At 42.2% G+C, this 15757-nt stretch overlaps 2 protein-coding genes across 2 annotated transcripts; both read left to right on the top strand.

The window, feature by feature from the left end:
- The first annotated feature begins 3867 nt into the window (after window positions 1-3867).
- On the top strand, window positions 3868-6839 carry LOC115629971. Its single transcript, XM_030526590.1, has 2 exons — window positions 3868-3962; window positions 4029-6839. Exon 2 carries the CDS (start codon window positions 4048-4050, stop codon window positions 5818-5820), a length of 1773 nt encoding a protein of 590 aa, XP_030382450.1. The 5' UTR covers window positions 3868-3962; window positions 4029-4047; the 3' UTR covers window positions 5821-6839.
- Window positions 6840-6896: 57 nt separating this feature from the next.
- Window positions 6897-7791, top strand: LOC115629972. The gene is made up of 2 exons (XM_030526593.1): window positions 6897-7719; window positions 7769-7791. The coding sequence occupies exons 1-2, from the start codon at window positions 6897-6899 to the stop codon at window positions 7789-7791; spliced, it is 846 nt and encodes a 281-aa protein (XP_030382453.1).
- Window positions 7792-15757: the final 7966 nt, after the last annotated feature.

Raw genomic sequence — 15757 nt, forward strand, 5'->3', positions numbered from 1 at the left:
AGCCCCAATACAAAAAATACAAACTATTTTATATACATATATGTATGTACATATGTACATACATAAACATGTATTTACATTAAATAGATATATATGTACATATGCATAAATATATAGATTGTGACATTGAGGGCCAGTAGTTTCTAGAATTAAACACTGTAAAATTTAACATACAGTCCTCACTTATAAGTGCAACTCGTCCGAAATTCCTCAGCACGCTGCACGCATGGTCGAGTTATTCCCGAAAAGCGGGACTGAGCCTGTCCCGCGCGCGTCATTTCATTTCGATTTACAAATCGGGACGTCCAAAATTCGGACGTCTGGCAACGCTGATATGTAGATCTTATTTGTTGATGCAGGCGCTATCTATCCTCATATGCATGTACATACATATACATATAAGTGTATGTATTCAGTTCAACACTTATCCATATGTGTTTTTTGAATATGAATGTTGTGAGTGTAAAAGGCATGTTTCTGCTTTTGTAAATCGTAAGAATACATTCACGGAATAAGCTTAACGCTTATAACATTCTTCAAAATACATTTGTAGCGTTGTTAGCTGACGCAACTGTTTAGCACAAACGGTAAATCGCTTGTAAATATGCGATCAGCTGAGATGCTAGAGATGGGCATGTGTCGGTTTTTTCGTCCCGTCACAGAGCGATCACGATGCACAGTGAATGGATACACAAATTTTTCTTTGTAAATCGAATAGTTAGGAGAATGTCGATATTTAATATTTAATTTATTTGTATGCATGTGTATATGGTAGTCCAATTTCCAAGGACCGATATATGTACATGATATTACTTTTCGTTAAAATATTAATTTATTTTATGCAAATTTGGCCAACATTAATTTATAGTTGAGTGCTTGTTGCTGCTAGCACATAAACTAGCAACAGTATTATTGTCGCAACCGGCAACCGACTTGTAACCAGGTGAACTATGAGTTGTAGTGACAAAGAACACGTAGAGTTCGCTACGAATGTCTTTATTGTTTATTCGATATTTCTACAAATGATTTGCTTAAAGATAATTACGCTATTTATATCTAAATGAAGTTGCTCAGTTCCGCCATATCAGCGGTATCGGACAGCAGCAGCGAAAAACAGCGGTAGCAGAGACGGCTGACAAAAGCAGTGGCTTAGGTGTAATAAATGCTACGACAGCGACGTATTGTATGTTGACGATCAGTAGTTAGGTCAGCATTTATGTAACTGTGGTGCTAGGATTGAGAATCTGGCTGACTTTGTAATATTTGCTAGCAGAATAGTAGCTATTGATTGTAGACCCAATGGTTTGGGTATTTTAACTGGTCCGTTATTTGTAGCTGCCGAGTCCACTACTACTCTTAGCTTAGTAGTATGACTGTCTCGTTTTCCGGCGCAGTGATGTGGTGCTGATATCTTCCGTTTCTGCTCCTTCTCCATATACCCCAAGGCACAAGGCTCCCCCCGACTGAAATGTTTTCAGGAATTTGTGACTTTAGTCTTCCCTTGATACCTTTTGGACGATTCTGGACGATGTGTTCTTTACACCGTTTTTCAGTGTGTGTGGGCTGTGGCTTGGCGGCTTCTAGGATTTTGTCTTTCCCAAAACGCTTTATTAATCCATGCATATCATTAGGGCTTCTCGGAACTGAACAGGTTGTTCTATCCTTGGATGTCATGTTAACCTTTCCAGCTACAATCCATCCAAGGTGGAAGTTTTGTAGTGACGGCAGCTGTGTCCCGACTTGCATAGTTTCGGGCCACATTAATGCGAAATAATGCTCAGCACCCAGGATCAAGTCAATCTTCCCAGGCTTGTGAAAATGTGGGTTTGCCAGCGATATGTCGGTTGGCAGGGATCCCATTTTGGCTCTGAACGATGACCCGGGCGGTTGGTGGCAGCTCCTGGTTGTAGATGCAACTGTAGATGCAATAACGTATTGTGTTTTTTATTGCATTGAAAACATCCTCGGGAACGGTATTCTTGAGTTCTATGTTTTGTCCCAAAACAGTTAACGCATAACCTTTTTTGTTGTGCCCAGGTTAGGCGTTGTGGGTCTGACATCGACTGAAACCTTTCGCATTGAAATATGCGGTGGTTGCGTTGTTTGCAAAATGGGCATGTTGTATCTGCATCAGTTGTAGCAGCTGTGCACGATTTGTGTTTCTCTTTCGGGTCCTGCTCTTTTCCGATGGCCTCCAATGCCAAAAAGCGGTGCTCTAGGAAGGAAAGATAATCCTTGATCGACTGTAGTTGTCGGGTATCCGATACGGATTGTTCATACAGCGTATGAGTTTGACATATAACAAAATCGGATCTCACGTCTGCGTGCTGATGTCCATGTTCTCTAAAGCAGAACCTCCTTTTGCACCTTCACGAATGCGACAACTCGCTGAGTCACAATCATATGCAATCTGCTTCTTGCGCATATCAGCAGTCGCCTCATCAATTTGTTGCGCCAAAAATTGAATGACAATTAAAAATTACAGCTGAGTGGCAGAGTTGTCGTTCCTCGTGTCCTCCACCTGTCGACGCTACCTGTAACTTTTTTTTCAAGTTTTATTTATTTATCGAATCTTCTCTCTCGGAGACTTACGATAAGTAGTCAAATCTTAATCTAATATAGTTCTTTAATTAATTACAATTAAATATTTGAATTATGGCCCTAACTGTTATTGCTGGGTTGGGAAGTCTCTTCGCTGGAGTCGTGTATGGCTAGTCTGCCAAGTTAAATTCTGCGCAAGTCTATTTGGATGGTTCCGGTCAGGGTTAAGCTGGTACTTTGCTTTCACCCTGGCGATTTCGTCTTTAACAGATCCCACATTTAAATCTTTCCGTATACTTCCACTCCGTATGTACCTGGGTGACCCAGTGATGGTTCTCAGTATTTTCGATTGAGCTCTCTCGATTAACTCTAAATTACTAAGCGTTTCCCCATAGCTCAGAGCCATATGTCCAAATTGGTTTGAGAACTGCATTCTACAAGAGTACTTTGTACTCCAGTTTTAGTGGTGAACGGACGTTTATAAGCCAATGTAGATTAATAGCTTTTAGTTTCAGTTGATCTCTCTTCGCTTCGATGTGTTTGCGCCAAGTAAGCCGTCTACCCAAATGGACACCAAGGTATGTGTGAAAATTTACTAACAAAATACCCTAAAATAAGCACACAAGAACTAATCGTTTCATTTCAAACGTTCTACCTTGTAAACCTTACTCTTATACTCATACACACGAATAATAACTAATACATATATCCATTGTACATATAAAACTAGTAATAAAGGAACACACGCAGCATACAGTCGCTCTTATTTGAGTTCCGGGCATAAAACAGTAATATATTTTTTACATGGTGCCGAAACCCGGGAACGAAGTGTCTGTCGTTATTCTAAAATTAATGAGGTTGATTAGACATATATAATCAAGAAGAATAACTAACGGGCGTGTTTCAGTTACTCAAGGCGTTGATTAAATATATAATCAAAAAGATGGATCCCGCTTATAGATCCACATGCAGAACACAACTAACCAAGTTGTGTAATAATATCGACAAATACCTCAAGGTGGCCGAGGATGTCACTGAGGAGGGCTTGAGCGTGTACGTGCAACGACTAAAAAACGCACACGCAAACCTAAAATGTGCAGATGAGCAAGCTTTGTCAGCGCCATTTGGCGAAGATGAAAAGGAAAGAGATTATGACGTAATTATTGAATATGATGACCGAGCTGTAAGTACAGTCGCTAAGTTGGAAATAGGGATAAGAGAGAACGAGACGGCAAGGAAACCAAAATCACGCGAGCAGCTGGCAATGCGACGGCAGTAGGGCTATATGCTGTCGAACAAGCGAAACAAAAACAATGCATATTTTGCAAACGTACGAATCACGACACAAAGGAGTGTAAAGATAAGACAGTAGGCATTGAGTTGCGAAAAAAGATATTGCGTAGTAAGGGAAGCTGTTTCAGGTGCGCTAAACCAAATCATACGGCAAGATTTTGTAAAAATCAGCATTTAAAATGTTCAATTTGTAGCGGGCGGCACATTACAGCTATGTGCGATGGCAAGGCAAATCAGAAACAAGGCGGTGAACAAGAACAACACACAGAGACGGCGACACTCAGTACAATGGTGCATCGCGTAAACAATGAGATTTATTTACAAACAGCCAAGGCGGTTCTTATAAGTGGTGAAATAAAGGTGTTGTCCCGGATTATAATGGATAACGGGAGCCAATGCACCTACGTGACGGAACGTTTAGCAAAACATTTAAAGTTGCCGGTCGTAGGTACGGAAAGAACTAGAATCGTCGCATTCGGCCAAACTGGTAAACAATCACGGGCCACACAATTCAAACGCACAATTATTAATGTAAAGAGTCAGTACTCGGATGAAACCGTGGAGATTTATGCAACTATAGTGCCGAACATATGCGAAGATGTATTGCCTGTGCCGCGTTTAAATAAACAATCAAACAAAAATATGGCTGAAAGCATTGTAGCCCAAGAAAAGCTAATTCCAGGCATTAATTTACTGATTGGTCAAGACAACTACTGGAAATTTAATAACAATAATCGTGAACTATTAGCAGGAAACTTAGTCGCAGTAGAAACTTTCTTCGGTTGGACAATACAAGGTCATTATGGGGAAGGTCAAGGCGAATCAAGGTGCGTTTTAAATATTCTGGAGCATCGCGAAGCATTCGACATTGAGCAATTTTGGAATTTGGAGAGTATTGGCATATCGTCGTACTCCGAACAGCAAGCTGCAGTACAGGCAGCCGAAATACGCCATATAGACGGGCGCTACTCAGTGCTCTTACCATGGAAGCTTCCAAAGGACAATTTGCATGACAACAAACAAAATGCAAAGAATCGGCTAAGCAGTTTGGGCAATAAATTGCTCAAAAATTCTGATAAATTAGAGGAATACGATGCTGGCATCAGAGAGCTATTGAGTAGTGGCGTGGCTGAAGCAGCGCCTGTTTTGGGTGAAACCCAGAAGGCATACTATATGCCCCATCATCCGGTCTATCGGCTCGACAAAGCGACAACTAAGGTGCGCATTGTTTTCGATGCCTCAGCCAGCGAACATGGAGCTTCTTCATTGAATGATCATCTTAGCCCAGGTATCAATTTATTAACAGATTTAACTGCTGTTTTAATAAGATTTCGTTGCCATAGAATTGCTATCGTTGCGGATATCGAAAAGGCGTTTCTGCAAATATCTATAGATGAATCCGATCGTGATTACCACCGGTTCTTTTGGTATGCATCAGTAGCATCTATTGGCACACCATATCCGAAAATTGCGGAGTATCGAATGACACGTGTTACATTTGGAGTAACATGCAGCCCATTTTTATTGACGTCAACAATTCAGCAGCACTTGCAAATGCAGGATCCGGCGCATGCAGCCATATGCCAGAAACTGCAAGACTCATTTTATGTTGACGACTTGGTAACCAGTGTGGCTACATTAAGGGATGCAGAGGATCTTTACTACCAATCAAAGATCATCATGCAAGGCGCAAGCTTTAACTTGCGAAAATGGAACTCTAACGATGCAGAACTTAAAGGGAAATTTAAAGGAACTGATGTAAATTTAGCAACAGTTCAAAAGGTGCTTGGATTCCAATGGGACACTATAACGGACGAATTGAGTGTAGACCTAAAACCGATCATAACGTATGTTCAGACTCTACGTCCAACAAAACGCAACGTATTTCGAGCTTTGGCCAGAATTTATGATCCATTGGGCATTCTCAGTCCATTTACAATAAACATAAAAATTTTGTCCAAAAAAAAAAATGGAAGGAGAATCTAAAATGGGATGCAACACTCACCACGGGACTATCAGACGAGTTTATGGCCTGGCGAGAGGATATGGCATTGCTTGAAGATTTTTCCCTGCAACGGTGTATGGTGTCGGGAAATATGGAGGACCTAGAACAGCACATTTTCGCAGACGCAAGCCCTGCTGCTTATGGAGCAGTCGCTTACTTAAGAGAAGTGGGGATGAATGGCGAAATACAAATAAAATTTGTTTGTTCCAAAAATAGAGTAAGCCCAATCAAAGAGAGTAGTGGAGCCGCCTTACCGAAGCTTGAACTTACGGCAGCATTGGTGGCCTCTAGACTTGCTCAATATCTAAAGAAGGAGCTAAAGCTCGGCGTCTCTTCGACCTACATGTGGTCGAACTCAAGCATTGTGCTAAACTGGATTTCAGGATGCGGGCAGCCAATGTCTTCAATTAAATCAATGGTGGCCGAAATAAACAAACTCACAAATATATACGAGTGGCGACATTGTCAAGGAAATTGCAACCCAGCTGATCTTCTGACACGCGGTATAACAGCTAAAAGGCTCCTAGGATCAGAACTTTGGAAGCGAGGCCCAAAATGGCTTGAATTGACAATCTACGAATGGCCAACCATAAATACAATTTTAACTATCGTAGGGGAGAAAGAAGACGATCTTGGCAGCAAAGCGGAACCACTATTTCCTGTTCAACGATATAGCACACTGCGAAAAATGCTTAGTGTAACCGGCTTTGTGTTACGTTTTATAGAACGTCTCCGAAAACGCACAACTAACGGAGTAGACACACACAACGAGATCAACGAGGCGCTATCATTTGCAGAGCTACAGGCAGCCGAGCTATGTTGGATTCGTTTTATACAAGGAAAAGAATTCTTACCCGAAATTGAAGCACTGAAATCCGGCAAAGACTTACCAAGAGACTCAAGGATCATCTGCTTAAGTCCAGCCATGACTGATGGAGTATTGAGGCTTACAGGGCGTTTACCCAACCCTAATTTTGAAACGCTATATAATCCAATAATTTTACCGAAAAATTCACATTTTTCAGAATTGGTTATTAGAGATGCTCATCAGAGAATAATGCATTGTGGTATAAACGCTACATTAACACAAATTCGCAAAAGATTTTGGATAATAAAAGGGCGCCAGCTGATCAAGAACGTACTGGGCAGGTGTGTGGTGTGCAGACGGCTACATGGCAAGAGCGCATCCGAACCTTGGACAACTCTACCAACGAATCAATTGACTACAAGCAAAGCATTCGAAACAACAGGACTGGATTTTGCTGGTCCGCTTTATATAGCAACAGAAGAGGGACCAAGCAATCGTAAAGTCTACATTATGCTATTTACTTGCGCTGCTATACGCGGTGTACATTTGGAGCTGGTAGCGGATATGACTGTCGAAAGCTGCATAGGTGCGCTTCGTAAATTTGTAGCAAGGCGAGGACCGGTCAAAACTATAATATCCGACAATGCAAAGACGTTCAAAAGAGCCAGCCTGGAACTGCAGAAACTGGAGAAGTTGATGGAAAACAGCAAGATTCAGCAATATGCGGCCAATGGAGGTATAAATTGGCAGTTCATCCCAGAACGAGCAGCCTGGTGGGGCGGATTCTGGGAAAGACTTGTGCGCACTGTAAAAGGCTGCCTAAGAGCTGCCATTGGAAAAGCTAGCCTTAGCAAAACAAACTTGGAGATACTGCTCACCGAAGTGGAATGCGTAGTTAACCAAAGACCTCTTACGTACATCACCACTGACTCTAACGATTTAGAGCCTCTCACACCAGCCCACTTTATGGGAGAGGCCAAACTACTAGGTGGCGAAGGCTTCACGACAGGTGGAAGCAATTTGGCGCAAATGTGGCACCACAGAACCAATTTGATGCAGCGCTACATAAAGCGTTGGCGCGAGGAATACCTCGCTCAATTACGAACTCTTTATTTTAACAGGTCAAAACCGAGTCGAAGCTTAACTGAAGGTGACGTCGTACTGGTGCACGATGATAATCAGGCGCGACTACTATGGAAACTTGGTGTAGTAGTCAAAACATACACTGGACGAGATGGAAGAACTAGAGCTTGCGACATCAGATCAAAGAATCAACAAATCCTGCGCCGGCCTGTTCAACTTCTCTACCCTTTGGAAATCCAATCGAGCTTGCCGGGGCCGAGGATGTGAAAATTTACTAACAAAATACCCTAAAATAAGCACACAAGAACTAATCGTTTCATTTCAAACGTTCTACCTTGTAAACCTTACTCTTATACTCATACACACGAATAATAACTAATACATATATCCATTGTACATATAAAACTAGTAATAAAGGAACACACGCAGCATACAGTCGCTCTTATTTGAGTTCCGGGCATAAAACAGTAATATATTTTTTACAGTATGTTACATCGGTTTTTTGTGGAATATTGATATTTTTTAGCGACAATGGAGGACAGTTTTGTTTGTTTAGGGTAAAGGTTTGCACTTTTGCTCGTTTACATGTATGCGCCAGTTTGCTAGTCATTCTTCTATGGCCACGAGGTGAGATGATAAGAGTTCTGTAGCTCTTGTTGGGCACTTGGAGCGACTTAGGATGGCAGTATTATCAGCAAAGGTCGAAATTGTAGTATGAGTGTTTGTCGGTATATCTGCTGTGTATATGATATACAGTGTCGGTCCAAGCACGCTCCCTTGGGGTAGACCAGCTTCAATTGGATGTTATTGGGAGAGGAAATCTTTGCATCTAACTTTGCAACTAACTAAAAATTTCTTTACTGAAGGTATAACTCCAGTATTTTATGGATGTTCTGTGGAAGTAATATTTTGATTTTGTGAACTAAGCCATCCAGTCAAACGCGGTCAAAGTCTCTGGCGACATTCAGAAAAACAGCGCAGCAATACTCTCGTTTTTCAAATGCATTTCGTATCTCAGAGGTTATTCGGTTGACTTGTTCAATGGTTCCATGTTTTTCGCGAAAACCAAATTAGGATTGCACTGTTGGTATGTACAGGGTGCGCCATCTTTTATGTCGGTATGTAGATATTGAATAACTTTGTCATTAGTGAACCGATTGACTTGAGTAGACCAGTTTGAAAAACCTCAGTTCAAGAAATTGTACAGAACCAAATTAAATAAAAATATCTCATACTTGAAAATCGGTTGTTTATTTTCAAGGATATTCAATGTTTGCATACCGACATAAAAGATGGCGCACCCTGTACGTGCTGCTTGATGCGAATCAGGAGTAGTTTTTCGAATATCTTCGATAGGCACGGCAGGAGACTGATGGGTCTATATATTATGGCTGAGACTTGTCCTTTCCGACTTTAAATCGTGGCCTTTTTTTGCTTTGAAACTTGGCCCTTAACGACACTTGGAAATTCTCTTGCTTGGAATACGATAGGCGTGGTAGCTTCAAGATGATTGGGTAGTGGGAGCACAAAGCTATTTGTTGCTGGATGTGGTTTAAAGACTTTTTCTAAATGAGCGGCAAATAGATTTGCCTTCTCTTTGTTGATGCGAGCCCACTTTCCTCTTTGTGTACGTAATAGTGATTTACTCTCGATTGGTGGACATACATCTGATTTGGCTTTCCACAATGGGAATCGTTTGCTGTTTGGGGAGAGTTCCTCCATATATTCCATTTGAGCTCGGTGTTTCTCATCTTCTAGGGATATGCGTAGTAGATGGTTGACTATTTTTAACCGCTCCTTTGAGTCAGGTGATCTGTGCACTTGCCACTCCCGCCGAAGCCTTCTCTTATTTCGTAGCAGCTCTTCAATATGCCTGGGAACACAACTGCTTTTGTAACGTAATATCTGTGATTTCTGGAGTGGAATGTTTTGCCGCCAGTGACATCACAGACTCTAATGCTTCAACTGTATCAATGTCGCCTTTGCAGTATGTGTTTGGGCTGCCATCAATATGGGAACTTACATACTTCCTGTAATTAAACTAGTCAGTTTTTCTAGAAGTTAAGTGTGGGCGCTCCGAGTACTGTGTGTGGCCAGAAAGGTGAACAAGGATTGGCGAGTGATCCGATGATAGATCTGTTAAGTGCTCCACACAAATCTGAGTCTGTGGTAACAGAAAAATCAATCAAGTCTGGTTGCTTCTTTGGATCTGTGGGCCAATATGTGGGCCCGCCCGGAGAAATAAAGTCAAGCTTGTTTCGTGGTGTTATTATAGCGTTATACAGTTGTCTTCCTTTTGGGTTGATGAGTCGGGATCCCCAATGTGTGTGTTTGGCATTGTAGTCACCAGCTGCTATGAAGCGGTCACCTAGTAGGTCGAAGAAATGTACAAATTCTGCCTCAGAAAACGGAGAAGCGCGATGGACAGTATACTGCGAGTAGGCTTAAATAGCCGCTTTGTGTTTCGATATTAATTGCTGTGGCCTGTAGATAAGTTGAGGCAAATGAAGGCAACGGATAGTGCCTTATGTGACGCTTTATCAGGATACCAGTACCTCCATGAGCCTTACCATCGGAATGATTGGTCGTATAGAAGTTGTAGCCCTTGAGATGAAAATAATTTGTGTTTGTTAGGTGAGTCTCTGATATGAGCATGGCGTCAATGTCGTGTTGATTGAAGAATTGCAAGAGCTCGTATTTGTGCCGTGAAATGCTATTCGCATTCCAAAAACATATTTTTAGTGAAGCCATTTAAGTAGATTTCTGTTTGATTAGTAGTTCCAGGACGAGATTTTGATTGTGCATAATTTCCTGCATCGTTTGTTGTATTGTTACCATTGTATTTGTTAGAGTTGCCAGATGGGATTCATTATTCCTGCAGTGGTTTGTTGAGAGACTGAGACGTACCACTCGTTGGTTTTAACTTAACGTCTTAGCGAAAGATACTCCTGGAATCGTAGTTGATGGTAAGTACAGCAATTTTGTCGGATGACTGAGTTTCGAGCTGCGGATTTTTGCAGGCTTATGCGACTTTTTAATTCCTTTTAGGCAGGGCAACCTCTAAAGTTGGCAGTGTGGTTTCACCCACAGTTGCTACATTTTTTCGCTGAGGAGTCCTCCTTATTTACAGGGCAGGTACATCCCCGTAGGCAACACAGACTGCGGTTAGGGTGCAATAGGTTTTTGTGTGTCCATATTCCTGATAGTTTGTGCATTGGGCACGTCCATTTCGTTTGTGCGGTTCCTCAACGGTGATTCTACGGTGTAATAGATATTGTATCTTGTAAATTGGGTGATTTTAACTTTTACTTATAGGCATACAGTCAGGCGTCAGTTCTACCTTGAACATTGGTTGGGGAATTTTATTTCTATTTATTATGTTCATTGCCATTTTGACTTCAAAGCCCTTATCTTTACGTCCATCTTTTATCTCTTTTACCTTTTTTTTAACAGCCAGCCTCTAGCGCTGCCATCCTGTCGCTTTGTTGTCGATAGCAACCCTTCACTCTGGTAGTTCGCCCTTTTCGCCGCGTGTTCGAATTCAAATTCCGGTGCGCGGAATATTTTTGGTAATTTCTGGGCAACGTGCTGCATCCCGCGCCGAAATTAATAAATATTTCTCTTAGTCGGAGCTCGCTCGACCTGCCTCTAATTGCTGCTGATGATAGACGACCTGCAGTACGCGTCGGCTGATTATGTACCAGTGGTATGCATCTGCCGTCCACATCAACGCCGCTGTCGTTATGTTGTTGTGGCTGCGGCTGCTGCGGATGCATCACCGCGCTCGTCGTTTCGCCGCTGTCGCTGCCCTCGTCGGCGTTGGTGCGTATGAACCTAATGCCTTCACATCCCGCACATGTGCTGTTCTGCCTCTGCCGCCCGTCACTGGTCGCAAGCACACTCTGAATGAGGATATAAATGTGCGGGCCATGGCCCATCATGCATAGAAGAAATGAAAATGTAGATACATACACATTGTTTCCAGACCTGCCTTTGGATGGAATTGCGTTTCGCAATGATACTCCAATGGACGTAAGTGTTCCTAAATCCTCTTTCTTATTTTGCAAATGCGACGGATTGATTGTAGCGCGCACGATTTAACTTCAGTGGGTTTCTTTATTCATACATGTATCTTCTTTTATGGCTGCAAGCGAAGTGAGAGAGCGAAAGTATATTATATCCAGTCACTCCGCTTTCTCATTACAGGGGTGCATTTTGTAATTAATAATGTTGCCAGAAAGCTTACATAGTTTTCAACAGCAAATGTGAAATTTAAATTAAACAAAATAATTATGCTAATATGGTCGATTCTCCTCCAACATCCTCCCCCCGTTGAAAGGATCTAGATTCCTTTAAACTAATCGAGGGGCAGTGGTGCTAGTTTGTGGATTGGGTGGCGTAGCGTACCCTTGCTAGTCTGGAGATCGACTACTCGGACCTTTCCATCCTTTCCAGCGATGGCTGCGGTCACGCGAGCAAGGATCCATATTTGAGAAGGTGTATTGTCTTCATGGACAATCACAAGTTGTCCTTCACGAATGTTTGCCTGGTTTGAAGTCCATTTGGATCGACGTTGTAGTGTGTGGATATAATCGCGGTACCACATTTGCCAGAATTGTTGTTTTAAGAAAGTCACCTTTTGCCAGCGGTCGAGGTAACGAAGATGAGTGGAAGACTCTGGCTTGTATAATAGTTCTTCGGGAGCTGTAAGTAGCGAAGATCCGACTATCAAATGGGCTGGTGTCAAAGCACATCCGTCGTTGGGATCATCTGATTGTGGAGCAATTGGCCGTGAGTTAAGTATGGCTTCCACTTCGGTTAGCAGAGTTTGCAGCTCTTCAAAAGTCAAATTAGCTTCGCTCATGTTTTTAATCAATAATGCCTTTGCTGATTTGACTGTGGCCTCCCAAAGCCCACCAAAATGTGGCGCTCGAGATGGGTTGAAGTGAAACTCAAAGCCCTTGCAAGCGCTGTAGTGTCTTATTTGGCTGATCGCCTCTGAATCCAATGCGGCTTGCTTAAACTCTGCAAGTCTTGCAGCAGCGCCAACAAAATTTGTTGCATTGTCGCAATACAGCTTTTGAGGCAGTCCACGACGCCCGACAAATCTTCGAAAGCAGAGAAGGAATGCATTGGTTGATAGCTCTGAGACGAGTTCGATATGAACCGCCTTTGTTGCGAAACATACAAAAATAGCTGAGTTTTATACGTTGATCGTCCACGCAGTCGATGAGTCGTCATAAGGGGTCCACAAAAATCGACTCCCGTTATCAAAAAAGGACGTTCACCTCGCAGGCGGTCCGCCGGTAGATCTCCCATCAGCTGCCCCATTAAACGAGGTTTGCAATGGAAGCAGTGAATACAAGAGCGGACGACCTGGCGAACGATTGCTCTAGCATTTATCACCCATACTTTCTCCCTTACTATGGAAATGAGAACCTTGGGGTTGGCATGTAAGTGCTGATGATGCAAAAACTGTATGTAGGTACGAGTAAAACGATGAGATGAGGGTATAATGGCTGGAAACTTGGCATCGAATGGTAACTCTGATCTGGCTAGCCTCCCACCAACTCTAAGTATTTCCACAGTTCTTCCGCCCACTGACATTTCTTGAATAAATGGAGCTAAGCTCTGCATGCTGTGTTTAATACGTTTTCCCTTGCGTATTGACTTAATCTCCTCACAAAACGCTGACTGCTGTATATGCCCTATTAGACGCCAAAATGTAACGCTTAGCTCAGTAGCTGGTACGTTTACGATATCGCTAACTTTGAGGAGATGATTTGCTTGAATTCTATTAAATGCTCTGTATATAAATGATAAAATTCGTAGAGTGCGCATGTGCGAAGATGAGGTTTCGATGAGCTTGTCAATGATTGATTCTGGTTCTGTGCTGATAAGTTTGATGTGTGTTGCATGCAAATCTGGAGACGTTTCGTTGCATATTACAAATGCTTGTTTGCGAACTTCTATCGGTTCCGGTAATGATTGATTTAAAGTTGGCCACTCGCCATGCGGTCTTTTCAAAAACTCTGGCCCTGTTAGCCACATATTGGTTTCCAGTTCAAATGTGCGGCATCCTCTTGATACGATGTCAGCAGGATTCTTAGAGGATGGGACGTGTCGCCACTGTATACTGCCTTCGTGTTCTTGTAGTTCAGAAATTCGATTGGCAACGAAGCAGTTTAATTTAGATGAATGCATTGTCAACCATTGGAGCACAATCCTGGAGTCTGTCCAAAAGGTGATACTGCTTATGTAGGGAAGAATTTTGTGATGAAATTTTCGGAATGTTTTGTTAAGTAGTACAGCTGCACATAGTTCTAACCTCGGTAGAGATTGGACCTTAATAGGCGCGACTCTAGATTTTGCTATCAACAAATTTGTGTGTACTTGAGAATCGATTTGCACTCGGATGTAAATACAACAGCCATAAGCGCGCTCTGAGGCATCAGCAAAGCCGTGTACTTCGCCCTTAAGTGATAATGAAGTGTGTACGAACCGAGGAATTTGTAGCACGTGAGTGTTCTGAAGATCAGCTTTCATTTCGTCCCATAATTGATTTAACGTTTCAGGGAGACGTTCATCCCATCCCAGCTTTTAAATGTGTAGATCCTGCAAGAGTATTTTGCATCTAATTACGATTGGACTCATCAAGCCAAGAGCGTCAAACATCTTTGCAATTGCCGATAATACCATTCGTTTGGTATTTTGTTGTTTAGGTTGCAAATCGTACCGATAAACAAAGCTGTCTTGCTTTGGCCGCCAAGATAAGCCAAGAGTCTTTGCTGTATCTATTTCCTCAACTTTAATAGGAACTTCATTCGTGGATGGATTAATGAAATGCTTCGTATTGCTGTTAAATTTGGTCATCTGTAAATGCGCTTTACCTAATAAATCCGTGATCTGATCTTTCTTCTCTTGTAGTTCCTTCATGGTGTCTGCACCTGTAAGTACATCGTCGACGTATAAGTCTGTGCGAAGAACCGATGCGCCAACAGGAAATTCTGATTCGAATAGACTTGCGAGATGATGCAGACTTCGAATCGCTAAGAATGGTGCTGATGATAGACCGTGTTTAATTGGTAAATTTGAATTTCGTCTGTTGGATTACTTCTCCAAAGTATAAACTGAAAGGATCTGTCACGAGGGTCTATCATGAACTGTCGGTACATTTTCGTAATGTCGCCAGTAAGAACAAATTTATGTAACCGGAACTTTAACAGTGTTGTAACTAGATCCTGTTGTATTGTTGGGCCCACCATTAATATATCATTCAAAGACTTGCCGGAGGATGATTTGCTGAACCGTCAAAAACGACACGTAAGTTCGTAGTCAAGCTTTGAGGCCTTAATACACAATGGTGGGGTATAAAGAAATGCGGTTGAGTTTCATCTCGAGTCTGACGCAGTGACATATGCCCTAAAGTTAAATACTCATTTATGAAGCTTGCATATGCACTCTTCAATTCATCGTTTCTGTTAAATCGTCGCTCGAGTGCCATAAAGCGTTGGTAGGCGGTATCGTAAGAATGTCCCAAATTCGTTTGTGCTTCTTTGAATGGTAAGCGCACTTGTATACGACCATCGTTGCAAAGAGATATATTGTTACTGAAGTGATCCTCGCAGAGTTGTTCCTCTGTGGTAAGCTTGGATGCTGGTGTGTGGAACTCTTCAAGTTTCCAAAATCGTTCCATTATCCTATCGAGTGTAGGAGACTCCTGTACTAGCGTACATTGGTAATGCTGGTTTGATGGTGGAGACGCATCTGTGTTTCCTCCCACTATCCAACGAAATGCGGTATTTAAAAGGCACGGGTTGCCTGGCCCTAAAGAGATTTTTCCAGTTCGGATAGCGTCAAAAAATCCATCGGTGTTTATAAGAATATTTATCTTGTTTGATTCATAAAACAGTGGATCAGCAAGTACAACATCCTGGGAAAGATGCCACTGATTTATGTCAATGTCGGTGCTGGCTTTGCTGGAGCAGATTGCTTTGATGACTGCGAACGTCGATGTCTATTCGAAG

Source organism: Scaptodrosophila lebanonensis, unplaced genomic scaffold, assembly GCF_003285725.1.
Source record: "Scaptodrosophila lebanonensis strain 11010-0011.00,11010-0021.00 unplaced genomic scaffold, SlebRS2 tig00000184-arrow-arrow-pilon, whole genome shotgun sequence".
Taxonomy (NCBI): Eukaryota; Metazoa; Arthropoda; class Insecta; order Diptera; family Drosophilidae; genus Scaptodrosophila; species Scaptodrosophila lebanonensis.